Source organism: Pongo pygmaeus, chromosome 5 (genome assembly GCF_028885625.2).
Source record: "Pongo pygmaeus isolate AG05252 chromosome 5, NHGRI_mPonPyg2-v2.0_pri, whole genome shotgun sequence".
Classification (NCBI taxonomy): domain Eukaryota; kingdom Metazoa; phylum Chordata; class Mammalia; order Primates; family Hominidae; genus Pongo; species Pongo pygmaeus.
In genome coordinates, this window is record NC_072378.2 from 161,757,603 (window position 1) to 161,784,757 (window position 27,155).

Here is a 27,155-nt window from a genome sequence, read left to right on the forward strand (position 1 = left end):
CATCCCACAGATAATTATTGGGTATCCACTGTGTGCCAGGCAGGCACCATGCGGGGACCAAGGAACTAGTGCCGAGCGTAAACTCCCTCTTAGAGTTTAAGAATAGGGGGGGCCATGGTGATTGTAGAACTATGTGAACAAGACTACAGCTGAGAAAAATGCCCTCAGGAAAGGCACAGGTCTTTTGTGGACTGCGGTTAGATTCAACTTTTTGTGGAGGTCAGGCTTCTCTGAAGGGGGAGCATTGCAACTTATCGGAAATTTATATACGTTATAATCCAGTTTAGGTAACAGATGAAAAACGTAGACCAAACAATACTATATATTGTAGTTTCTATAATAAGAGTTTCTTTTAAAAAGCTTATAGACTAGAAGGAAATGTACTCAGTTCATGATCATTGTTGCCTCTGGGGAGGGAGGAAAGAGATAGAAGTGAAGAGAGAACAAAGGAGAAACTAACTTTCTGGTGTCTTATTTCTTATTGAAAAAAACATCTACATGTACCCCGGAACTTAAAAATTAAAGAAAAATCAACAACAACATATCTAAAGCAAATATGACAAAATACTAACATTTGTTTATTCTGGGCGATACTTGTAGAATACTTTTTAGAATTTTTTTAGCCTCTTTGCTTTTTAATTTATAAAGAGATCAAGAGAAGCCCCTTTTTTGTAGCAGGTGCAGTCTGCTTGGGGAGCCTGGCAAAAGCAAGGGCACCCCAGGCAGCCTGTGGGGGCTCTGGCTGCAGGTGGAGAGTAGGCTGGGGGTCCAGAGCAGATGTGAGAGGAACAGTTCAAGGCCATTCCAGGAATGCACATGCAAGTCCTTGGATTAGAGGGTGTAACATACATTCAGAAAGAAGTATAAGGATTCAAAGGAAACGTAGGCAGTGAAATGGCAGGACTCGGTTGGATCAAATGTGGACAAGGTGTTGGGAGTGACTGTGGGTGTCCAGCTCCTGCAGCTGGGTGAGTGGTGAAGATGTGAGTCCGGTGAGGAGTTTTAAATTGGGCTGAGGGCATTTGAAAGCCCTCAGGCTTGACTTTGCAAACTAAGGGGAAAGAGATGGGGAAAAAAAAAAAAAAAATATATATATATATATATATATATATATATATATGCGCACATATATATGTATATGCATACATATATATGTATTAATATGTATATATGTATATGTATATATGTATATGTATATACGTAATATGTGTATATACGACTTCTGGAGGAGATGGGTCTCAAACTCAAAGCACAAGCTTTGGGATTAGGAGGAACAGTAGTTCCTCTGCTATAAAGAAGGGAGGAAGAGAGGATGTAACCCTGTAGGTCTGCATGTGTGGGACCAGGAAGATGAAAGATTTTATACCAAATGACTTCTATTTTTGTGTGGAGAGGTAGAGATCGTCTGCTGAGAATGGGTGGGGGTGGGTATTGGCAGTTGGAGGAAAACGGGGAAGTTTCAAGCTAGTGGCTCTAGAGAGAAGGAAAGTGAGCTAAGTAGAGATAGAAATATAACTCCCAGAAATGTTATGTGGCTGATGATTATGATTAGTCCCCCCAGCTTCTTGAGTGTGGGCAGGGGGAATGGGATGGTTAGGGTTAAGCCAGCTTTGGGGTCTCGACCAACAGGTGAGATGAAAAGACAGTAAGGGGCTGCAGGGTGCAGGCGGCAGCGGGGATGCCAGCATGCTGATAGCAGTGCTGTTGAAAGGATAAGCCCATGGGATCTGAACTGAAGCCTGAGGAAAGCGAACAAAGGAAGGGGTTGTGAGTTGCAGAAAGATGAGCAGTCAGTCGACTGGGTTCCAGACAGGGCTAAAACAAGTTGCAGTGGTAGTGGTTGAACAAATCTCCTGGAAGGAGGAGAGGGGGCTTTATCATCAGGTGTTTGAACTGGTGATTTGGGGGTTGGAGCAGTTCTGGCAATGACAAGATCCAAGGTGGAACCCCATCAAAAGTGGAGGAAGGGCCACTGGAGATGGAGGCAGTCAGGAAGCTGGACTGAAGAAGTGTTTGGTGGGTTTTCCGCATGATGCTAAGCCACGGCAGGGTGGCCGAGCCCGAGATGGAGGGAAGACTGTTAGATGAAGGCCGATTAGAAGTCCATAGGTGACAGTCTGAAGAGGGGGCCAGTGGTGTGGCTGATGACATAAATCTCAAAGGGGCAGGGTCTTTTGTTTTGCTTTCTAAAGAAGAATATATACAAATTATTGTTTAAAAGGAGCAGTTGGGGCCGGGTGCGGTGGCTTTCGACTGTAATCCCAACACTTTGGGAGGCCGAGGCTGGTGGATCACCTGAGGTCAGGAGTTCGAGACCAGCCTGGCCAACATGGCAAAACCCCATCTCTACTAAAAATACAAAAATTAGCCGGGCATGGTGGTGTATGCATGTAGTCCCAGCCACTTAGGAAGCTGAGGCAGGAGAATCACTTGAACCTGGGAGGCGGTGGTTGCAGTCAGCCAAGATCACGCCATTGCACTCCAGCCTGGGAAACAGCAGGACCCGTCTCAAGAAAAAAAAAAAAAAAAAAAGGAGCAGTGGGAACAGGAGGAAGTTGACTTTGCAGCCTTTGAGTGCATAGAAAGACAGAGAGTTGGCCGGACGCAGTGGTTCACACCTGTAATCCCAGCACTTTGGGAGGCCGAGGTGGGCAGATCGCCTGAGGTCGGGAGTTCGAGACCAGCCTGACCAACATGGAGAAACCCTGTCTCTGCTAAAAATACAAAATTAGCCGGGTGTGGTGGTGCATGCCTGTAATCCCAGCTACTCAGGAGGCTGAGGCAGGAGAATCACTTGAACCCGGGAGGCGGAGGTTGCAGTGAGCCGAGATCACGCCATTGCACTCCAGCCTGGGCAGCAAGAGGAAACTCCATCTCAAAAAAAAAAAAGAAAAAGAAAAAGACAGATAGTTGCCCCTTGGGGGCCGCAAGGAAGAAGCTGTCCTCAGGAAGGAAAAACACGGAGATGGGGGAGTCCACCAAGAAGTGAAAGGGCGGTTCTGAGCCAGGTGCTGAGGACGGTAGACCCATGAATTGCAGATTCTGCACACACAACTCTAGTCATAACAGACCCAGAAGTGCAGAGTCACACCACACACCTGGAGGATGGAGGACTCAGACACAGTGAACGATACAGCAGAAGAGAGTTGTCTTGAAATAAAGAATAGACTTCAGATTTGCCTACTGAAAGTTATTACTAGATCTCAGAAAAATATCTTTCCCAGCAATGAAGTCTGAGATGTAGCCTGGTGAAAACACTGAAACCTAGGATAGAGAAAGGAATCCTGTAAACATCTGAGTGTGGAAACCCGAGTGTAGTCACCTTCAGGATGTGGGAGAGCAGTGGTGGGTGGGCGCTCAGGCTGGCGACAGACTGCTTCATGCTGAGTCACACTTGGGGCTGGAAGGGAGTGGAGTGATGTCTGAAAAGTTCCGAGGGAGAGAATGTGTGACTCAAATATCTCCTACCCCGTCAAGCTATTATTTTAAGTAAAGGAGTCCATAGACAGGGTTGTTCTAGAAGGTGGCCATTGCAAACCTGTTGAGAAAAACTGCTTGATAGTTGAACCCTGCTGACCACGGGATAAATCCAAAGGAGGATTTAAGAACGGGAAAGCTGTTGTAATAGGACTTGTGGTGGGCATAAATCCCACTTCAGAACAACTGGATATTTTGGTTTTAGATCATCATTTATATGTTGCAAGCCTTGAAAACATTTTATCACGCAAATCCGGATGTTAGGAAGGGGTGGTTCAAAGAAGGGTGTTGACGTCCTCCTCTCTGCACATAAGGCACCATTTCAAGCCAAAGTAGGTCATTAAGTGAAGATCCTAACCTCTTAAAGGAATAATGTTGACAGTACATTCGTAATGAAAAGTTCTGGGTGCTGTTCTTTTGATTTTTTCCCCTTTATTGTAGATTGTGAACATTTTTGTTGTTTTGTTAGGATTTTGAAGGGGTTGTCAATAATATGTTAAATTGCTGGGGAGTTAGTTTTGTGATTTTTTTTTTTAATCCTCATTTAGACCTCAGCTAACAGTGGTGAGAACCTTGCTTCTCTCAGTGCCGCGTGCCTGTGACATCCCCCCCCCCCGCCCCAACTTTACCCTGCTGATGTGTAGCTTTCAGGTGAGAGCGCTGAGTTGCCAAGTTCTACTCTCTAATGTCTCCCTTTACTTTTTGTATTTTAAGGTGTATTTTGATTACATGAGAAGCTGGATCCAAATGCTACAGCAATTACCTCAAGCATCGCATAGTTTAAAAAATCTGTTAGAAGAAGAATGGAATTTCACCAAAGAAATAACTCATTACATACGGGGAGGAGAAGCACAGGCCGGGAAGCTTTTCTGGTAGGAATCCTTGTGCTTCTGAACGCGACGCTCCCACCTTCTCACTCTCACACCATTTACTCACGGATTCTCTCCTATGTGTTTGTATGTTTAGTTACATGAAAATTGCAGTTATCCTTATCTCATATGTGCGCCCTCTTCCAAGTTTTGAGTGGTGTTTCTCAATCGGGTGATTTTTTCCCCTTGGGGACATGGGGCAGTATCTGGAGACACTTGATGGTCATGACTGGGAAGATGCTCCTGGCAGCGAGTGGGTGGGGGTAGGGAGGCTGCTGCACATTCATGGCACACAGAACGGCCCCACAACAGAATTATCCACTCAGATGTCAGCTTTGAACTTGAGAACTTCTGCCCTAGAATAAATCTTTTTCCCCCTAATAAAAGGAAGGAGATTGTAAGTCCTTCAAGAGTAGAATATACCCGCGTATGTCAGTCTTGGTGGGGACATGCAGAACTTAAGAAGTATTTTAAGTATTTTTACTGCCACTGTTTGGGGAATGTAGTGCTCATCACAGACTCTCTTTATGAGTTGGGTGTATATAGGGTGAAGGAATAGAAGTGTAAACAAGGGGGAATCATGAAGACAGCAGTGCAGAGTCGCAGGGCTGGTCTGTCAGTTGTAGGAAATGAACATCTTGCATGCAAGCTTGGGCTTGCTGGGCACAGGCCGCGTCTCCGTGGTCTTTACTGGTGGCCACTGCACCTCGGACTTGCTTTGGCTCAGATGAGGATCAGTGTCCTTCTGTGCTTTAGATTCTGCTGCTGTCTTTTGGCACCACCTTCTCCCACTTGTCTCATCAGGCATTTTATTTTTTCTGTATCCCTTTTATAAAGTCTCATAAGAGCACGCCTATTCTCGTCCTGGACCCCATTGCATTTTGTCTGTTGTATTAGAGCAGCAGCTTCTGTTGCCTACCCTGTCTCCCGGTTCCGTCCGTGTGACTTCTACAGGACTCTAGCTTTAGCTTTGTTCTTGACTCTGCCGATCTCTCCTATGTTCAGTCTTTTGGAATCTTGTATCCACTTCTCTGTTCTAATGGCCAGTTCTTTCTACATCCTCTCTCTTTATTTGGAGTGGACAGTGAACTTGCTCTCCTCTCATAACTCCATCCGTCAGGCTGTGATCCCTAGGCTGTCTTTGCTTGTCTGTTCAGCTTGGTGCCCATAGTCAGCCTTTTTAAAAAAGGCATTCATTGTCATTCGCAACATGTCTCCCCCCTTACTTTTCCATGATTCTGCTTTGCCTAATTCCTTCTGTTTGCATTTTCTGTTTCCAACCTGTCAAGCTTCGTTGAATAAATGTTTTTAAAGGTTACTGTTTAGTTTCACTACAAATTCATGTTGTTTAGTGTCACTGTACCCTCACTTCCTCTTGTCAGTCTTTGTGTTTCTATCTTTTGCTTGTCCTTCAAATTCCCTAGAGTGCAGTCTCTAGCCTTTGCCTTCATGATCCTTGCCCTGAGAAGCTCCAGGGCTTTTTCATTCCCCCTTCTTGTGAACAGTCCACTTTTATTCTAGTTCTGGACTCCACTGCATTTTATCTGTTGTATTAGAGCAGCAGCTTCTGCTTCAAACACTGTTTCTCCCAGGGTCAGTCAGTGTTGGAATCAACCCTGACTCCTTTATTTCCTGCACACACTACCTGGACTCTTTTTGGCTGTCCTTTGAGGGTATATCCAGAATCTGACCTCTGCCTCTCAAGCACTCCACACTTCCACTCTTCCCAGGTTGTCATTTCTCACATATGCTATTGCAGTAGCTCTCTAAACAGTCTCCCTGCTTCTGCCTGAAGCCTCCTGGAGTTTATTCTCAACACCACAGCCTGAATGGTCTGGTTAAAGTGTATGTTAGACCATTGTCTTCTCTCAGTTTCCCAGTAGCTCCCCATCTTACTCAGGAAATGTAAGACTGCCTAACAATGGCCCGCAAGGCCTGACGTGGTCCTATTTCTCATCACGTCTTTGTCCTCTGTCTAGACCCTCCTGTGCGCGCTTCCCAGCCACAGTGGCTTCCTCACTGTCTCAGGCCAGGCATGTTCCAGCCTCAGGCCCTTTTCACCAGCTGGCCCCTCTCCATGGAGTGCTCTTCCTCCCATTTATTTTCATGACTTGTTTTCCCACTTCCTTCAGGTCTTTATCCAGATGTTACCTTCTCAGTATATTTAAGATGGAAATTCCTACCCACAACTCCTTAGCTTTTTTCTCTGTTTCTTTTCTCCATAGCACTTACCAATAACCTAAAATACATTTCCCTTTTTTGTTTTATTTATTGTTTTTTTCCATTCACTGGAGGGCTTTTACCAGTTTTGTTTGCTGCTGCTTAGTACATAATAGGCACTCAATATTTGTTGAGTAAGTACATTCTAGTATTTTTGTATAATGTTCTTTTTAAAAGCATGTTTCCAATCAGACCCCTTTCCCAATCAGATATTTTAAAATTTACTCTCTTTGCTTATCAGACGCCAAACTAATGAGCATGACATCCATTGCCCTCCACAGCATGGCCCCAGGACTTTCCCCGTCCCTCTGTAGCCTAAATACCCACTACTCTTCAGATGGATGGTTTTCTTTTTTCATGAACATGCTTGCTTGACCATATCTTCATGCTTTTTAATCATATTTATTGTTCTTCCCGGACTTTCCTTCCGCCTTTTCCATTTTCTTCCTCGCAGATTTTCCTCTTCCCACTACTAGTCCACCTGTTAACATTCTGCATTTGCCTGCAAGGCGCATTGCAGGGCTTTCTGGACATGAAGCCTTGCCTTCAGCTAGGTCTGAAACTGTGCCTTCGGGGTTGGTCTTTCTCCTCCTCCGACAAGCCTAACACTTACCTCCTGCCGCATCTGATATTGGTTCTATGCTTACCTGCTCTCTGTTACTAGATCATAAGTTTTTTTCCTTGAACATCCCAAGTCAGTAAACTGTTGTTGAATTTTACTTCACTCGTTTAGATTCATTTTATATACTGGGGTGTACATTTTAACACTAGTATTTAGAATTGTGTACTCAATGAGAAGGATCAGCCGGATAGAGTGTTTCATGTTTATTGACTATACAAAGCTAATTGTGGGGGAAATTTGTAAAAACAGTTGCATTTAAGGAATTCACTTTCCCACTTATCCTGTCATTTAGTTTGAGGCCACTTTATACCATTTTTAACATTTAAGATGGAAATAACATTTGTGTACTAATCCCATAGCTATTATGAATACAGTTTAAGATTTTCAGGTTTATATTGAGATACTGTGGTAATAGAACAAAGGTAGGTACATGCCATAATCCAGATTCCTATTTTTGCACATCCAGGGTTTTATATTAAAAGAAGAGAAATTTTTCATTTTTGATTTTTAAACCATTAGAGCAGTAGCTGAGCCTTTCAAGTTTCTCAGTCAAGAATTAGGCTATGAGTAGGGACAGTTTTCTTCTCTGTTTTATTTTTATTTTTGTTCCCTTAGTGACATTGCAGGAATGCTGCTGAAATCTACAGGAAGTTTTTTAGAATTTGGCTTACAGGAGAGCTGTGCTGAATTTTGGACTAGTGCGGATGACAGCAGTGCTTCCGACGAAATCAGGTTGGAGTTGTGCTTCCTTTCCTCTTCCACTTCTTATCTCGTAGTTTTCTTCCTCATGGTGAGATCCTAGAAGGAGGCTTGTTCAAACCAAATTGTGTTGGCCTGGAAGAATTTGGGCAGTAGATGTAAAGGGATTTATTATAACTGTCTTGTCTTTTCATATGATTTCTTAGTTATGGTTTTATGTGAAATTTTCTTTGAAGGGGAACTTAGAATTTATTTAGTGTGATAAAAATAGTGCCAACTGGCTGGGCGCAGTGGCTCATGCCTGTAATCCCAGCACTTTGGGAGGCTGAGGTGGATGAATCACGAGGTCAGGAGTTCAAGACCAGCCTGGCCAAGATGGTGAAACCTCGTCTCTACTAAAAATACAAAAAAAATTAGCTGGGTGTGGTGGCATGCACCCATAATCCCAGCTATTCAGGAGGCTGAGGCAGAAAATTTCTTGAACCCAGGAGGCAGAGGTTGCAGTGAGCCGAGATCACACCACTGCACTCCAGCCTAGGTGACAGAGCAAGACTCCATCTCAAAAAAAACAAAACAAAAACAAAAACAACTAAAGAGATAAAGTTGACTAAAAAAAATGAGTAGAATTTTCTTTATTTACATTGTCTGGGATGCCTTTTATATTAGTTTCTGTTCTTAAAAAAATCTGTGTAGTGATCCATTAATACATTTTAATGACATTTGGTACATTTTTATTCTTAGTGCATTCCTTCTGTTGAACTTTAAACTTAAGTGTATGAAACTATGGTTTCTCTGTTGAATTTCCTCCAATTCTGTGCAGATAGTATTTAGGTCGAACCTTTTGAAATTGCTACTCTTTGTGGTATATATATCAGGCATGTAGCAACTTTGTGGCCATAGAATCAGCAAGGTCATATGAGTCAAACTTAGCGAAAGCTCAAATAGAACTGACTTCTCCAAAGCTAAAATGTTTTCGCTCACCATTCAAGGTTTGATGAGAAACACATTTTGAGTTTCAGAACACCTAGTACGTTTTTATGCCAAGGTTAAAGAAAGAAGTTCCCACATGGGTTCTCACCTGGGAAAATATTGAATAGCTGAGAAATTGAATAAATAAGTTTGTAGGTCTTACAGTTTTGAGAGCTAACATGGTGGGTTCAGAATAACCCCAAGCATGTAGATTCCAAAGAAACATGAGAAGGCAGGAATGAAGATAGTGAACTAGAGAGTGGCTCCAGTTCAGGGGGCCATGGGCAGTGGTGTGCTGGAGCTGCTTCTCCGGGCTTGAGAGAGCTGATCATGCACATCTCTTCCCATTTCATTGCTCAGTAACATCATACTGCTGCCTTGAAATTAGCTATGATGGGAGTATTTACACCACAGAAATCAGCGTGCACTACATAAGATAGTAATTTAGGGGCAGCCAGTTGTTAAATATTTCCCAGATCACACTGTATATATTTCTTTTTAGATTATGAGCCAGGAGTTAAGAACTTAACCTTAAACTCCAAGAAATGATCATAATGAAATCTTAAGAAAATTGAGCTTCCTATTATTTGAAGGTTATTAAGTGTGCCCTGCCTACATTGAAAGGATACGAATATTTTCTACAAAACTGTCAGGAGCAGGCCTCTGAATGTTTTGACTACATCTTCAATAATTGTTTGTTCCCATTTAAAAAATCCGCAGTCTTTATTTATTACTGTGATTTGGAATTTGCTTCATCTTTATTGTTAAATCCCTCTTGCACCTCTGGAATATTCCCTAATGTGTTCTAACTGGACTTGAATCCACTTGGCAGGAGGTCTGTTATAGAGATCAGCCGAGCCCTGAAGGAGCTCTTCCATGAAGCCAGAGAAAGGGCTTCCAAAGCACTTGGATTTGCTAAAATGTTGAGAAAGGTGAGCTTGGAATCCTGATTAATTAGTACCTTTTTTCTTATTTTTCTTTTATCTTATTTTTTTAATGCTAACCGTAAAGAAGTTTCTTTGTAACTGTGATCCTAGGACCTGGAAATAGCAGCAGAATTCAGGCTTTCAGCCCCAGTTAGAGACCTCCTGGATGTTCTGAAATCAAAACAGTATGTCAAGGTAAGTACTTCAAATGGTGTGATTGAAACATTTTGCCTTTCCTTCTTTATTCTAAAACAGGCAAACTTTTTCTTGAAGGTCCAGATAATAAATATTATAGGCTCTGAAGGCTGTACCACAACCCCAGTTGTAAGACTGTCCTGTAATTCACCAGTGGAATAATGAAACAGTCTTTTTCATACTTGACTGACTAACTTGTCTTCAGAGTGTAGATAAATAATAAAAAGTTTATTCATGCTGTTTATTAATTTAGTTACACATATTTAAAATAATGTGTATAAGGAGATAATATTAATTTTAAATAATGGTTTTGTTTTTCACCCTTATATTTCCTGATGAGGTTCAAAGGTTTTACAGTGAATCTTTGACATCAAGATCCTGGTCATCACTAGAGCCACTTTTTGAGTCAGCAACTTTACTCCACTTTGTTTGAGATTTAGCACTGTTAGAATCTGTATGTAATGTCATCACTGGACATTTTATCCCAAGCCCGCAGTTTTATCCCGCTTCCATGCTGAGAGTGGGAGGGATGACCTGCACTGTGCCACCACATGTGTACCCTTTGAGAAGTCGATCTCAAGGAGCCTCCTTATGATGAACCCCCGGATTCCTGCCCTGGAATAATTAGAGAATCTGTATTAACAATTTTTGCCTTTTTCCCAAGCCAGGTGACTTTTTGTAAGCATCACAAACTAGCAGTGATTGAGGTTTTTTCAGGCTGTCTTGCCTCCCCGTCGAGTATTTTCTTTGTTGTTGAAAATAAAGCAGTGAGGAGGATGTCCAGTAATCGGGGAGACTGTAAGGCCTCTCTTCCAGTGCATTCACAGACTCTCCTCCTCCTGCCTCCTTCAGTCACACTGAAGCCGTCTACCTGCAGTTCCCTCACTGCTCCAATTCATGCCCTTCCCACATCCTCTTTCCTAAACCTGCCTCTCCTTTCCTAGGTTTGTTTTAAGTAACGTATTTCTCTAATGTAGTGTTCCTTAAGATTTTGGATTATTTCTTTTGCAGGTACAAATTCCTGGGTTAGAAAACTTGCAAGTGTTTGTTCCAGACACTCTTGCTGAGGAGAAGAGTATTATTTTGCAGTTACTCAATGCAGCTGCAGGAAAGGACTGTTCAAAAGATTCAGATGACGTGCTCATCGATGCCTATCTGCTTCTGACCAAGCACGGTGATCGAGCCCGTGATTCAGAGGACAGCTGGGGCACCTGGGAGGCACAGCCTGTCAAAGTCGTGCCTCAGGTGGAGACTGTTGACACCCTGAGAAGCATGCAGGTACATCTCATCTCCAACTTTTCAGCAGTGTTACTTAAAGGACTTTTAGTAAGAATGAACTGTTAGCTGCTCATGAATGAGAGGTTTGATTACCCTAGTAATCACAAGTATATACTTCCCAAAAATATGCCTCAATGTCATTTTGCAGCATAATTTGTACAATATATCATTCTGTTAAATTATACTGGAATATTTGAAATAAACCATCTATCTGGTTTATATCTTTTCTTAGTTCAGTCGTGTAGTTAGATCTGTGGAGCTATGATCTAAAAGGAATTATGTCACTAATACAATTTGTAGTTCCAGAAATCCCAGTTCTCCAAGTACTCAGGTTTACTGGTTATTTAATTTTAATTTTTTGTAGTGAAGGCTATCCCCTCCCTACCTAACAGGGACCTCGTGACAGTTTCTGTAACTCATTAGTTATAAACTATGAGAAGCTTTCTCATTTATCTATGTTCAGCTCAGGAACAGTCATGGTGAGTGTTCATATGCACCTTGAGCTCAGCCTCACCAGAACTGAGTATACACTGGCCTGCTGTATCCCTCACCCCAACAACTCTGCTTTTATATTCCGTCTCAGTGAATGGTTCCGCATTCACTCACATGTTTAAACCAGAAGTGTGACAGCTAATATGAATTCAGCCTCCCATCTGTACAGTTAATACCTTGCCCTGGCAAGCCAGAAGCATTTCCAGTAAATGATCCTTTCCCTGCATCCCCAGAGCAGCTGCTGTAGTCAGCACTTTACCATCCCTCTCCTGAACTATTGCAGTTTCTTACTTTGAGTTTCCCTGCTTCAAACCTCACCTTCTGTCTCTCCAATTCTGTTTGTTTTTGTACTTCTAGAATGATCATTATAATACATCTGATTGCATCACAGATCTACTTAAAATACTGCAAGGATTCTTCATCTCTTGAAGAACAAAAGTAATAAAGTCTTGATTTCTTAATGTTTTATATAAGGCCCCTCATCTGATTTCTGTCTTATTTCTACATTTTCCTTCTTCACATGCTGCTCCAATACACACACACATGCACACGTACACACACACTCACACACACTGCGCACTAGCAGTACTGAACTACTTCAAGTTCTAGGATATCTCAAAGATGTCATGCCTGCAGTCCCAAAGGGTTCTTCTCCATGGTGCTGAATATCCCAGCTGTCAATGCCCACTGAAGTGTGTTGCTGTGTAGGAGAAGCTTTGTTTAAAAATGACTTTCTGATCAGATGGTTGTTGGCCTGGTATGCCTGAGATTGGCATTGTTTTTGGACTGGTGTTGGACTAGAATAACAACTAGTAACTGGGTTGGTTTTTATGTCCTGTGCTTGATTTTCCTCCCAGGTGGATAATCTTTTACTAGTTGTCATGCAGTCTGCCCATCTCACAATTCAGAGAAAAGCTTTCCAGCAGTCCATTGAGGGACTTATGACTCTGTGCCAGGAGCAGACATCCAGTCAGCCGGTCATCGCCAAAGCTTTGCAGCAGCTGAAGGTATTACACTGTCCTCTACATTAGCTGAGATTTTTCCTTTTTGATGAAAGTCAGTGTGTGGTAATGTGTGTAAGGTAATACCATCCAAGGAACTTGAGCTCTTAAATTGCCCACCCACTCATCTCTCTTCCCAATACGTATTTTCTTATGTCTAAACTACAGATTCTGAGATTCTTCCTGAAGCCGTAGAACTTTATAATTGGAAAGGATAGAGAATTGAACTTTATGTGACTTATTCATAATGGCTACATGACTGGTTAGTGGCAAAGTTGAAAATTTAGTAATTTAGGTCTCTTCATTCCCAGTGTAAATTTCATTCTCCTTTCACAATCCCCAGTATTTACTAGAGGTACTGCATATTAGCAGTGTGTAATAGAAGATTTATTTATTGTTTTGTTTAATAAATAATTCAACCAAATTAAATATAATAGAAAAAAGTTGCAGAGAAGCACAAAGGCCTTTCAAAGTTTATGACAAGCCTCAGCCTGGCTGTCTTTTTCCATTATTTTCTGGTTTTGACACTTTCTATTTTGTATCCCATTTATCAGTCTTGATCTCATCCACACTTTTCCAGGCCATCAGTTATGTCTTCTCACTCACATTAAGGCTTAACTTCTTGAAGAAGAAACACTCTCTGAAGTTACAAGTCATTTCGTAAACATTTGTTTTTCTTCTGTCGGTCTGATTTATCTAATTTATCTATAAACATTTATTAACTAAATATTTAGGTTATCTCTATTGCTGGAAGAATATTTTGTAACCATAGTAAGGGGATTGCCTGATGGAGACCTTGTGTGCACTCGTGTGTAAGGGTGGGTAGAAAGGGAGACCGATTTGGAGCTATTGTGGTGTTGCTGACAGAGGTGACAAAAGCTCGAGCTAGGGCAGGGCTTCTCAGCCTCTTCAATGTGGACGTTTGGGCCAGTAATTCTTTGTTGTGGAGGTCTGTCCTGTGCATTGTAAGACGTTTAGCAGCATCCCTGGCCTCTACTCACCATATCCCAGTAGTTCCACCTTTTCCTCCAAATTTTGACCATCAGAAACTTTTCTGGACAACATCTCCAGACGTTGAGGGGAGGGGGAAAAATCTGCCCCAGAAGAGAACCCCTGGACTAGGGAGTAGCAGGGAAATGAGGACAGCATGATTTGAGGAGGTCGTCTAGAAGTACATGGACTTTTTCACCATGTGGAATTGCACCCGTACTTATGGTTGAGCAACCGTCCAAGAGGAGAAAACAACAGGTGGTTGATGTATAAAAATATTGGAGATAAAAGCATCTATTCCAAGAGCAGATTATAACTAGCCTGTATCATTTTAAATGCATTTTTTCTCTTCTATTTAAGAATGCCAAATAAAATGACATAATTTCTTCTATATTTGGTAATTCCTTTACCACGTGGCTGAATTGTTTGTAATGGTTAATGTCTGTGTGATGATGAACGAAATCTTCCTTTAAAATGTGGTATTACATGATTTTCTTCATTTTGCATTAATCATGGTTTGGACTCTTTAGAATGATGCATTGGAGCTATGCAACAGAATAAGCAATGCCATTGACCGCGTGGACCACATGTTCACATCAGAATTTGATGCTGAGGTTGATGAATCTGAATCTGTTACCTTGCAACAGTACTACCGAGAAGCAATGATTCAAGGGTACAATTTTGGATTTGAGGTAGGTTTAGAATAAGAGGAAACACACGGTACAATTTAGTAATTGCTTGATAACTTAGAGAAAGTTTTTGGAACCTTTTACAGTAAATCTGATATTGTAATCACAGCTTAATCAAGAATATCATCTTATATCACTGCTGTATGTCAGAGATGTTAGTTTACTTTTAAACTGTTAGGTAATTGTCCAACTTTTATTTTGTGCTAACAGCCATCTACTTATATTTTAAAACTTTAAAGAGATGTTTTATATCATAAAAGCACATTCTTAATTTAAACTCAGGAGTAAAACATTTATGAAACTGCATTTTGAAACACTATACTTTCCATAATTCTTCATAATATTCAAAATATAAAAATTTTAATTGGATTTCACTTTTTGTTTTTAAAAAACATTTTAAACAGACATGGCATTATAGTGTGTGATACTATTTAATGATCATTTCCTTAATTTTGATATACATGAAATCTTCTTACAGTATCATAAAGAAGTTGTTCGTTTGATGTCTGGGGAGTTTAGACAGAAGATAGGAGACAAATATATAAGCTTTGCCCGGAAGTGGATGAATTATGTCCTGACTAAATGTGAGAGTGGTAGAGGTACAAGACCCAGGTAATGACCAAGTAGGATGTTTCTGAAATGCATCATGTGGGGTTGGTGGTATTTGTTCATATATGTTCTGTGGGATTCTTTTCGAGCAGACGACACAGAAGGGAACACTCTAAACTCTTCGGTGATCAGGTTTTTTTTTAATGGAAAAATATATAGAGAAAACTGCATAACTCTTGGGAAAAAATTTTTTTTTTAAATTTGTTCCAAATTGGAGTTACCTTTAAGGGAACTCATGTGCTCCTTTGACAAGTCTTCCTGATGACTAATGTATTTTCCTCCCTCATGAAATTTATTCATTAAGAAACCATTTTGGAATTTGCAGGGGTGAAATGGGTGAATCATCTGTGAGGCTCAATAGTAGCTCCACTAAAGTAAACATAGTTATTAAAGTGTCATGACTATGTGAAAAATAGCTGAGTGTTCTGTAATTTGTAATGGAGGGATAACATGGGGCACTTTTTTAAAGTCATTAAGCAATTTCTCCAAGTTAGAGAAAACACATTTGCTGCGTCTGAGACTCAAAGTAGGAACTTTGGGTTACAAAACTCATAAATAATTGTTGAATTACAAATAAATAATTGTTGAATTACAAGTGGCACCTATCATGTCTAAAATCCTCTTCCATGCTTCCCATTGGTTTCAAAACAAAATTAAATTTTAAAAAATTATTCTCCTTTCCAAAAGGTCACACTGTAAACTTACTGAACCCAAGCAAAAAAAAGTGTTTTGTCCTAAATAGTAATTATAATTATGTTACTTTTCAGTATTGTACAGTCTAAAACTGCTGCGGCATTTTCTGGGTTGTTATGTGATTACCAAACTTTTTCATGTACCAGGTGGGCGACTCAAGGATTTGATTTTCTACAAGCAATTGAACCTGCCTTTATTTCAGCTTTACCAGAAGATGACTTCTTGGTATGGAATATTCTAAAGTTTTTTTCATTATAAAATAAGCCAGTCACTCCATATTTTCTGGTTGTATGTGTTTTATATGTAATAGTGGTTTGTAAATATTTTTTGTGTAATGATAATGCTGAGAAATTAAAGTACTCCTCATAGCAGAGTAAGATTTTTTTTCTTTTTGTAGCATTAGTGTTCAACTAAGTCAATGTCTAGTTTGTAAACCCTGGTCCTTCTAAAATATTTGTTAGATTTATATTTTTACTGCCATCATAGCTGCTGCTTTGGGGCAGAACAAGGATTAGCTCTTTTACCTCAGTGTGCATCATTTGAGAGCATCATGCTCGTGTTAAATATCACTGTTAGTCTGATAAGTGTCATCAGATTAGCATGATGTTGCTCAAAGTGTGAATTCATTTATTTTATTCTCCCAGTAGTAGAGACGATTACATGAAAAGTTCTTTGCTTGTAGACGTTATTGTGTTATGGGAAATTGACAGCTAATTTGCTTTTACTTATAAAAATGAAATATACTATATTATCTTAAATTACATACAATTTGTGTTTATACCTATTTTCTTTTAAACTAACTGAAAATATTTTGGGTAGCATGTTTTTAAAAATATACTGAAAATTAATTTGTGCTACTTACATAATTAAGAAAGTATGCGTGTTTTCTCCTTACCTTTCCCATTTTCTTTTGGTTTCTAGAGTTTACAAGCCTTGATGAATGAATGCATTGGCCATGTCATAGGAAAACCACACAGTCCTGTTACAGGTTTGTACCTTGGTAAGACAGCCGTTACAGCATTTCTTCTGGAACATAATGATTTGAGTGGACAAATCCTTTTGTAATTGCAGTCGTTTAAAATGGTATAAAAGGTATTTTAACAGTATTTCAGGAAAACGACAATGAGAGGGACAGAAATGAGGTGTGTGAATAGAGAACTCCACAGCAACCTTTCTAAATCCAACAGGAAGATTAAAACATAAGCCATAAGCTATTCCATGCTAGCCAGCAGTATTCAATTATACATTTTTTTCTATAGCAATACTACCATTCTTTTTTCCCCCTTACCATCTTTTCTGATGGGGAGGAAAGACTGGAAGAAGGCGTTGTCTGCCAAGCAGCAGGAACCGCCCCTGCTGCAGGTGGCTGCAGATCACTTCCCTGTCCCGCCTTCCTCACCTTTGAGGAGGGCAGTGTCCATTTCGCCACAGCTTTCCCAAGTACCCACCTTCCCACCAGCTGTAGTAAATTCCGATTTGGTTTTACTGTTTAAAAAGTCAAGTTAAGTTACGCTGCTATATATATTACTTCAGTTACAATTTTTGATTACAGTTTATGTACAATTTTACAGTCACATTGAATGATTAACACTTTTATAGTATATGTTGAAATGTTGAAAACAAAATATATGTCTAAAAAAGCTATGTCTAATGCCGTTCTTGAGATAGTTTGTAAATAAAACAAAACTGTATTTGTAAGTAATAAACACCCAAAAAAGAAAACTTAGAAATTTTATGCAATTTAAATTACACAAAATATAATTCATAAATGGTAAATTTATTGAACACCAACTGTATTTCATATAGGGTACTTGCTAGCTGCAGAAAATTCAGTAGAATGGGTTTTAATTGTTGGTTTTTTAATCTTCAGTTTATACCTCTTTTTCTCCCAAAGTTGTTGTGAAAATGAAAGTTACCATTTGTAAGACTATTTGAGCATTTTATATAAAGCATGCTATTGTCTTACCAGGCTTTTGCTTAAGTTATGAATAATTTTGATTTTCTGATCTCTTAAAACACTTCTCTAAGAACACATGATCGATAATTCAGTAAGAATTACTTTAAAATATTTTATTAGATAAGGAATCATTTTCATTGTGGAAAAATTACAACATAGAAAAAGTATCTAGAAAAATATGGAAGATGTTCATTTAGAAAATTTATCAATGTAGAAAAAGATTACAAAAGACAAAATAAAAATGACTCATACTTCCTGAATCCAAAGGTAGTCCCGGGTAACATCTGAGTCGCTTATCTTTCAATATGCCTGCCACTCCAGACTGCAGTGGGACAGTTAATTAATAGCACTCTCTGGAGACTCACATGGTCCTTTGTCCTCTCAGCCACTATGGGTTAGTGGAACTGAACTGTCGGGGGCCTGGACAGCAATTGACCTGGGGCTGCTCATTTAACGTCATTGAGCCTCTCTTTTTAATGAATGAAACTGGATGCTAATGAGGATTAAATAAGTAATAACATTGTGTAAATTCTAGTGTTCCGTACTCAACAGGGGTCATCATTTGGTTTTGTGTTCTTTTCTTACAAAGGAAATGAATGAAATTGAGAGCACATCAACTGTCATTTTGTTGTTATTGTTGCTTACTTTCTTCCTTTCCCTCTGTTGTAAGCACATAACAAATAACAACCTGGTATGTAAGCTTCCATATTTTCTATAGATTGATATAGTCACACAAATGCATTCTCCCTGTACCTTTCTCTATGCCCCTTTCATCACACAGTCATATATAGGGTGGTTCGTTTACAATTGGAGAAATGTCTCCATGTCAACAGGTATTGATCTCACTTGTTCTCTTTATCGGCCACACTGTGGCCGTCATGAATGTACTGTAATTCTTTCTACCATTTTTTTATGGGCTTTTGTTTGTTTTGACTGTGAAAAGCATCTCTATAATCAGTGTTTACCAGTAGTGAAATTTGAACATCCATTTTGTTTATTAGCTATTTGAATTTTCTTTCCAATGAAGTGGAAAGTTTTGCAGTGTTACATATACCTACTATTAAAATAATTGTTTTATTTCATGCAAAACATAATATGTGCACATCGTTTTTTAAACAGAGTGTCTTTATTTGTAGGAAAGTTTTTACTAATTTTTGACTAGTTCCCAGTATCTTTGCTTAAAGACTCACCAAATCTTTTGTTTTTTTTTAACCTTTGTTACTATTGAATTTCTTCCATTTGCCATTGTAATAGCTAGGATAATGAATCAGAGACACAAATTGCCTGAGGTTTTTTTGTTAACAGTCTCTTAAGTTTTGTTTTGTAAGTTCTATAAGGGAACTTCAGATCTCTCCATTTTTACTTCTGTCTCTCTTGTTTCCCCTTATTAATAGGAAACAAAATCATGAAGAAACAGGATTTCCATGTAGGATAAAACCTATTTGGGATAAAACATATATAGACTAAAATTATTAACATGAAGAGAAAATATGACATTAAAAAAATACTAAGGAGGGTTAAAACAGAGTGTTTAAAAGTGAAGAAGAGAAAAGCATGTTACGGAGAGTAGGCAAAATATAACACATGTCACTAATATTGACATGTAGTTATTGGGAAAGTGGAGTTGTCAGCATATTTGTATTCACTAGGTAAGATCTCTAATTTTAAATTTTATCTAGTTTTAAATTTTTATTTTAAATTTTATTCATATTTACCTATTACCAGAATATGTAAAAGAAAAAGAGAAGAAAACATGCTCTTGAAAAAATAACTCAGTTAAATCTACCTGATCTGGTTTAAAGGAACTGAATAAAACTCCATGCACTCAAGAAAATGACAGTGACCTCCTCTCGAAATGTCGCCAGTGACCACAATCTTTTTAACATGCAGACAACGTAAAGAACTCCTTTTTATTAGGGAGATACCACATTTTCATGTATCTCTAAAATAGGTTAAATCATTTGGTTAGCTTACATTATGTATGTTTTACTCCAGGATTTTTAAAAATGTTTTTTGATGGAGAAAACTGTAAATATATAATGGGGCTTTACTGACTTTTAAAAAGTGACATTTTCCATGATATTTGTATATGTAATATTATTTTTTACTTATATAAATGGACTTACCTTGGTCATCGGCCAAAATAAGTTACATTCTATTTTCCATTTGACTGTTTGGTTTGATGATTTTCTGTGGACCATATTAACAAGTTGCATTTGTTGCCATTTTTGCTGGCAGCCATTCATCGGAACAGCCCCCGTCCTATGAAGGTACCTCGATGCCATAGTGACCCTCCTAACCCACACCTCATTATCCCCACTCCAGAGGGATTCAGGTATTTGGTGCTTATCTAGTCATTTGCTTTACAGAGTGCTCTCCGATATGCATGCTGATACTTTTGAAACTACTAGATGCTTGCTCTGAGAGCTAAATACCTTTTCTGCGTTGTTCGTACGTTTGTAAAAGCTCTTACTTGCATTATCTTGAAGGCTTTAGTCGCAAAAGAAAAAGACATGCAAGTTTAAAACAGACCTGCACCTTTCAAGATAACTTCGTTTCTCAGCTTATTTATAACCTCAAGCTACTAAATGCTTTCTGGCTGTGGAGTCATTTTTTCCTTTCCTGCCTTTGAAAAATAACCTTTGGAAAACAAATTTGAATGTGGATAGTGTAGTCAACATTTGAAAACAATACTAAATATCACTAAAAGTGGAGAAAAACTAGAATGAGCTTTCCAGATTCAATTTTTATCTGCATATGTAATTACAAAGCAACTTAAACACTAAGTGAATTCAGAAACTATAGTACATTCACGATAACTGCCTTGAATGTGGTGGCATTTCTGCATCTTGAGGTAGTGAGCACCTTCTCTCACCTGTATAATCACTTTTTAAAAGTTTAATTTTATTTGACAATATTTGCTAGATAAGGACCACAGTTATTTTTTTTTTTTTAAAGCTTTGAGGGGACCGGGGTGCAGTGACTCACGCCTGTAATTCCAGCACTTTAGGAGGCCGAGGCGGGAGGATCGCTTAAACCCAGAAGACCAACCTGGGCAACGTAGCAAAACACCGTCTCTACAAGAAATACAACAAAGATAATAGCTGGGTGTGGTGGCCGTGCCTGTAGTACCAGCTACTCAGGAGGCTGAGGCAAGGAGGATCACTTGAGCCCAGGAGGTCAAGGCTGCAGTGAGCTATGATTGTGCCACTGCACTCCATCCTGGACAACAGAGTGCGATGCTGTCTCAAAAAAAAAGAAAAGCTTTGAAGTTAGGTTTTTTCTTTTTTACACCTAGACTCAAATCTCAAAGAACAATTTGAATTTTATATTTTTAAATATATTTCACCCCCTTGCCATATTTTATTCTTAATTGAAAACGATTTTCAAGTCCGTTCCCTCTTCTCACATGTGTTCCTGAAGCTTTTCTTCTTGTCTTAGCACTCGGAGCGTGCCTTCCGACGCGCGGAGCCATGGCAGCCCTGCTGCTGCTGCTGTTGCTGCCAGTCGGCCCAGCCCCTCTGGTGGCGACACTGTGCTGCCCAAATCCATCAGCAGTGCCCATGATACCAGGTAGTCTAACCCCACCAGCGTCCCGTACCATCACCACCCCTCACATGCGCTTGCACAGTAACCAGAGTGTTAGGGTGTGTGCCGGCTGTGGTTGGGCTTCTTTGCTGTGGTGTGTGAGTGATGCTCTAGGGCCTTCCGCAGGTTGTCACGGCCCGAAGGCTCTGGCACTGACCAACACGAATAGATAACTGTCTGATGTCAGTATTTCTTTGGAGGTAATATTAGCCAAAATGACCAAAGACTTTGCGAAGAATAACTTGATGGAGTATTATAGGAAAGGACTGGTCCATAACAGAAGGGGACATGAGCATTTTGCCTCACAGAGCCTGGAGTCACGAGGTGGTTAAAAGATGGCATCTAGTTAATGATCTGAGGTGGTAACATTTTATTTTTTGGGGAGATCAGTTTTCTAGCCAAATACTCTGTTTTAAATAATTGTTGATTAGAAGTAGTTTATAGAAGTGGAAAAATGAGTTCATGGGGTTTGTATGTCATATGGAGAATAGATCAGTACTTGAGAGAACTCTCAGACAACTTGGCAAACCCCAGAACAATTAAGTCTCACATTGTGTTTTGTATAAGTAAGGAGGGTCTTGTAGGTTTTCCCATTCTGGTTATATTTTGGCAGAGGATTTCATCATGTTCTCCTATCCTAAGTGGAGGAAGAGCTGTTGTTCTCTCTAAATTTCACCTTTGTACCTAAGTAGGAGGAACGCTGTCAGTATTCCCATCTTCCAATGCAAGTCAGACCAAACTATTTAGGTTGGGGGTATGTAATCTAAAAAGATCAACTTGTGATAGAACCCAGGGCTCTGTGTTCAGCCCCGAGGAGAAAATAGTAGAGTTAACAGGAAGATGCTGCCTGGCTTTAGATTTTAAAATAGACTAAAATGTTTTTACACTTACTTTAATAACAGTCTAAAATTTCTACAAATATTTGCAGTCTTTTCACTCATTAAAATAATTAATACTTCTAAATTTTAGTGAGAAATGTCTATAACCTAAAAAATATCAAAGCATTTTACAGCTTAAGCAGTCAACTAAAAAAATTAACAACATTGAACAAATTCCCATTTAACTTCCTAGTTTTTACGTTTAGAGCTTTTCATGGCAAATATCTTTGTATATGCTTTTATATCCCTGTGAGGGCTGCCATAACTGTCTTCTTTATTCATGCAGTACAGACTGAAGAGAAGTGATCTGGCCTAAAACACAGTCATCATTGAGGAGGGCATTGGCCACCCTGTGCCCCCTGCCTCCCACACCTGCTGTGTCCACGTTCACATGAGACTGCTCCCGAACTGGACAATGGGGAGTGACCTCCCTCTTTTTAAAGGTTGATGCACTGTGTTTTCAGGCATTTGTAAGTTGGTAGTGTGGTACATTATGTGTATTTTAGTGTAAGAGTTAAATATTACAGTTAGCCTTTTCATGGAGTTTAGTCTTTGCAGAAGCAGTTTTTCAGCATTTCATCTTAAATGCTTATCAGTAGCATTTCATAAGTATTCATCTTAAGTTTGTATATACTTAGACAATCTTTGATGTTTAGAAATTTTAATAGTATCATAGTCTGGTATCTTGAAGGACATTTTTTACACAGGATTCCCGTTTACTTTATGACCGTCTGTGTGTGAGAGACGGTAGGTAGAGAAGAGCACAGCCACGTGAAGAGGTGTGGGGTGGTTGCCAGACTCCGTCCTGCATTCAAGCCCTGCGTAAGCCTCATGGTTCGTGGGCCCGTGAGTCACTGGTGGATTCAGGTCACTGCTCCCGAGGCAGACTTCACATACCCAAGGGCTTGTGTGTCAACACAGCTGTGGCTTTGTAAATGTGCCACGGGGAGGCAGAGTGACACCAGTGTGTGCATCCCTGCCACGGCCCTTGCCCGTCTTACAGATACATCAACCAAAGTTAAACTTCACTTGACCCTAGAGGTTTCAATAAGTATTTTTAATTGATTTTACTTGACCTAGGAAATATCTGTTCTGGGCTTGTTATCTTACTATCGTTTGCAAAAACACTTTGCAGTGGTGCTCTTGCTGAGGCTTGCTCCTGCTGGCTCTCAAGAGCTGTTGGAGAATGTTTGAGAAATTTTGCAAGTTGTTATGCCACAGAAATTGGCAAACTCTACAACCCACCTCCCCATCCCAGACATCCCCCACCAGAGCTAGTCGTTCAACATTCCCCAATATGCCACTTCATGAGTATATGTTCTTGCCTTTTACCCATGCAAAAATCTCTTAAGGACATGGAATTAGCTAGTCTTACTTGTGGGAAATCGGGAAAATTAGAGGTGTTTAGTGACTTCTTGGTCTCACCAGTGGTCTTTGGTGCTGCTTAGGAGTGGAATAGGCTTCCTCACTTCAACACTAGTGGTTTTCCCGTCAGATAGTGCTGAATTTTTGATGAACTATATGGCAGTAGAAATGTCCCCATCACTTCAGACTTAACAAGTACTATACTAGATTTGAGGGCTTAGGGAAATACCAGAAAAAAATGCATGTTTTATAATTTGTAAATGTCTGTGCAATAGATCATGTTGCCTTCAACCTATCAATGTATAATAAGAGCATAAATGCTACCATACTTCATTATGCCATTCACTTAAAAATATACACTAAATGACTTTAATAAACTAATGCCGTATTTATTTGAGGTTCTTTGATTATTCGAATTACAATTTTAACACATTCCCTATTTAGTTTTAGTTTTTACTCTTTATAGGTTCGTTCTGGTTGCTGAATATTTCACTTTATTCGGAAAAGCACCTCATTAACTTTGTTCTTTAATATGTTAAGCTTCCTGCTCTTTTGCACTTTTGCTTGGCTACTGCTTGAGAAACCTTTAGGTATTCCCTTCCATTTTCTTATTAAGAGATTTGGAATCTTTTGGACCATGAAATGATTTTAGTACTTTAAACATAATTAAGTACATAAATATAATTTGATGGTAACTTTAAAGATCAGCAAGATTTGGTTAATACAGTTTTATTCACCCTGGGCTTAAGTTATGGAGCTTTTCACATGTCAGTAACACTTCAATAGTGTCGTGTTTTTATTTCTATTGTTAATATAAGACAAGGTTTTATGCAGGCAGGTGCTCTCAGGCTCGGGTGTTGGCTATGAAGAGATGAAAATGGAGCCCTCCTTCCAGACTTTAGAGCTCTAACAGACTCCAGAGGACGGTCTCCACAGCAGCGCTGTTCACTTAGGGGGATAATTCTGGTGGGTCTGTCCTGTGCATTTTCCGCTGCCCACTAGATGCCAGTAGCACCCTCCCAAAAGTGTCTAAGACATTGCTGGAGGCAGAGTTGTTCCTGGCAGGCAGAGTTGCCCCCAGTTGAGAATTATTGCTCTAGAAAAATCTCACAGATCTTTCATTTTAAGTTCTATTGAATTGATAGCTCAATTGTTAAAAATATTAAAACAGGGGTTCCAGCGTCCCTGAAAATGATCGGTTGGCTTCCATAGCTGCTGAATTGCAGTTTAGGTCCCTGAGTCGTCACTCAAGCCCCACGGAGGAGCGAGACGGTGAGTGTTTTAAGGTGTTAGCTGCATTCACAACCAGCCTAATCATTTGTCTCAGTTCACCAGTTTCTGTTGTTAATGCCTTTATGAGGATTCCTTGAAGATTTCCTTTTTTTGGTCCTTTCTAAAGGAATGAAGAGTAAGAAGCACAGAGCTTTATGAGTAAGAAGCACAGAGCTTACTGCTGAGCACATTGGCCTTCTAATACAGATGCCTTTTTAGCTCTGTTAGCATTTTATAGGTCTACTTTTGTTGCTTTAAAAATATTATTATTCTAGATATTTTAACTGTTAAATACTTTTATTCATTTAAAAAATACAAAAGTGACACTGTGTTTGTTGATCGTATGTGAAAGTTTATAATGCAGCCCTCAGGAACCTTTGCTCAGGAACCACATTGCTGCTTCCATTGGAATAGGGCTGGGGCTCCTGAAGCCGACATCTTGAATGAAGTCCCTAAGGAATCCACTTTTTGCACAGTATTCTGTTGTCTGTTACTCATGAAAAGATGAGTGTAGTTAAAATCCTGTAACCCCATTAACTTCTTAGTTGGTGCAATTTTTAGAATTGATTGCAAAGATAGTTTCTCACACCCACGTCAAACACACTAAAAATTAATAACCAGAAAGGAGAACAGGTTGCTTTTAACCATTACTTTTCCTTTCAGTTGTTCTCAAATAAGCATATTTATTTCATAAATCTTAATTTGTATAAAAATAACTTGCTGCAGAACCAGCATATCCAAGAGGAGATTCAAGTGGGTCCACAAGAAGAAGTTGGGAACTTCGGACACTAATCAGCCAGAGTAAAGGTGAGAGAAAGAGTGTTGAAGTTAAAAAAAACAAAAAACAAAAAAAAAACACGGGTACACATAAGGGGAGCAGTTTCAGGTAAAACTTGATTTAGCTTCTGAATTATTAGACCTCCTCCATTACTATTTTGTGATCTCACACCTCTGACATCACTTTCTATCATGTACTGTGTTTGTGTACATTTCCTATTTCTTGTAACAAACTACATGCTCCTTTGGGTCCATAATATGTTTTACTCATCTTTATATTCTTAAAGCAACTTAGCATAATTTTTTGTCCATGGTAGGAATATAATAAACATTTGTGAAATAACCATTCATAAATTAGACATTGAGGGAAAGAACTTACGAAGCAGGTGATTAATATTAATCAAAAGAACAAATAGCAGAAAAATCATTGGTCTAGTATTTAATGATCTATAAAATGCTTTCATGTCTTTTTTTGCACAACAATATTGAGCAATAGGCAAAATAGATGTTCTCATTTTATAAGTGATAGTTTCTAAGCAGCCCAACAATTTGGCCAAGGTAGCAAATGACAGAGTGAGGACCAGAGGGCGCTTCTCTCAAGTCCAGTGCACTCCATGGCAGCTTCCCTTTGAACTATGTGTGACTGACCAGAAGAGTATTTATCTTCCAAGGCCCAGAGATGTCTGGAAGGATTTTGTGGAGGGAGGAGACTGGGCTGGCCCTTTGAAGGGATGACAGGTCTGCAGCAAGCCAGGAGGCAAGGAATAGAAGGAAGTGCACCCGGAGGCCTCGTGACTACAGAGGAGAGCCACTGGGCGCAGATGCCAATGCAGGAGAAACTGGAGGGTGAGGGGAGATCAGATCATGGACAGCTGTCAGCGACTGGCTAAGTAATGAAGGCTTTGCCCAGAGGTGGTGGGCAGCCCCAGAGGCTCTTGAGCAGCTGGTGTGTTTGGAAATGTGGGAGGCTGGGGATGAGTAAGACACTGAGATAGTATAGTCTGCTAGCCAGAATTGAGGAGAAAGTGGGCAGATTGGTTAAAATGCCATTGCAGAAATTCAGTATAAGTAATACAATACTGGACTAACATGGGATTTAAAAGAGGTAATGGCAGCAAGAAACAGCTTTGGTGCAACCATTGACAAGCCTGGTTGTCACCAGAGTAGGTATGTGTCGAGGGTTCAAGTGGGGGAGTTTTCCGAGGCTTGAGCCTGGTGACAGGAAGACAGTCTCTTCAGTGGCTCACATGGAATCAGCAGGTCCCACAGATACAAGGTCTTTGCCGTATTTTTCAAATCAAGTACTTTGGTCAAGTAAACTTGGGAACCACTTGGAATTATGTTTCTCTTGTGAGAGTTACAGTTCACATTGACATAGTAAAGACCAAGGGCTGGGCGCGGTGGTTCACGCCTGTAATCCCAGCACTTTGGGAGGCCAAGGCAGGAGGATCACCTGAGGTCGGCAGTTCGAGACCAGTCTGACCAACATGGAGAAACCCTGTCTCTACTAAAAATACAAAATTAGCCAGGCGAGATGGCGCATGCCTGTAATCCCAGCTACTCAGGAGGCCGAGGCAGAAGAATTGCTT

The 27,155-nt window shown here is 39.8% G+C and overlaps 1 protein-coding gene across 14 annotated transcripts in view; it reads left to right on the plus strand.

The window, feature by feature from the left end:
• The window catches only part of MAP3K4 (mitogen-activated protein kinase kinase kinase 4), a 127,953-nt gene that overhangs the window by 87,741 nt on the left and 13,057 nt on the right, over positions 1-27,155 (plus strand). For 4 of the 14 annotated variants that reach the window (XM_054490487.2, XM_063666808.1, XM_063666818.1 and 1 more), the window contains 14 exons: positions 4,192-4,349; positions 7,804-7,920; positions 9,689-9,788; positions 9,894-9,977; positions 10,989-11,255; positions 12,605-12,754; positions 14,269-14,430; positions 14,906-15,039; positions 15,876-15,954; positions 16,651-16,729; positions 19,925-20,021; positions 21,128-21,259; positions 24,689-24,789; positions 25,516-25,596. In XM_054490487.2, the coding sequence (XP_054346462.2) occupies positions 4,192-4,349; positions 7,804-7,920; positions 9,689-9,788; positions 9,894-9,977; positions 10,989-11,255; positions 12,605-12,754; positions 14,269-14,430; positions 14,906-15,039; positions 15,876-15,954; positions 16,651-16,729; positions 19,925-20,021; positions 21,128-21,259; positions 24,689-24,789; positions 25,516-25,596 (1,741 nt within the window). The remainder of the gene's footprint in view (positions 1-4,191; positions 4,350-7,803; positions 7,921-9,688; positions 9,789-9,893; positions 9,978-10,988; positions 11,256-12,604; positions 12,755-14,268; positions 14,431-14,905; positions 15,040-15,875; positions 15,955-16,650; positions 16,730-19,924; positions 20,022-21,127; positions 21,260-24,688; positions 24,790-25,515; positions 25,597-27,155) is intronic. The other 10 variants (XM_063666817.1, XM_063666813.1, XM_054490491.2 and 7 more) reach the window with 3 other exon arrangements.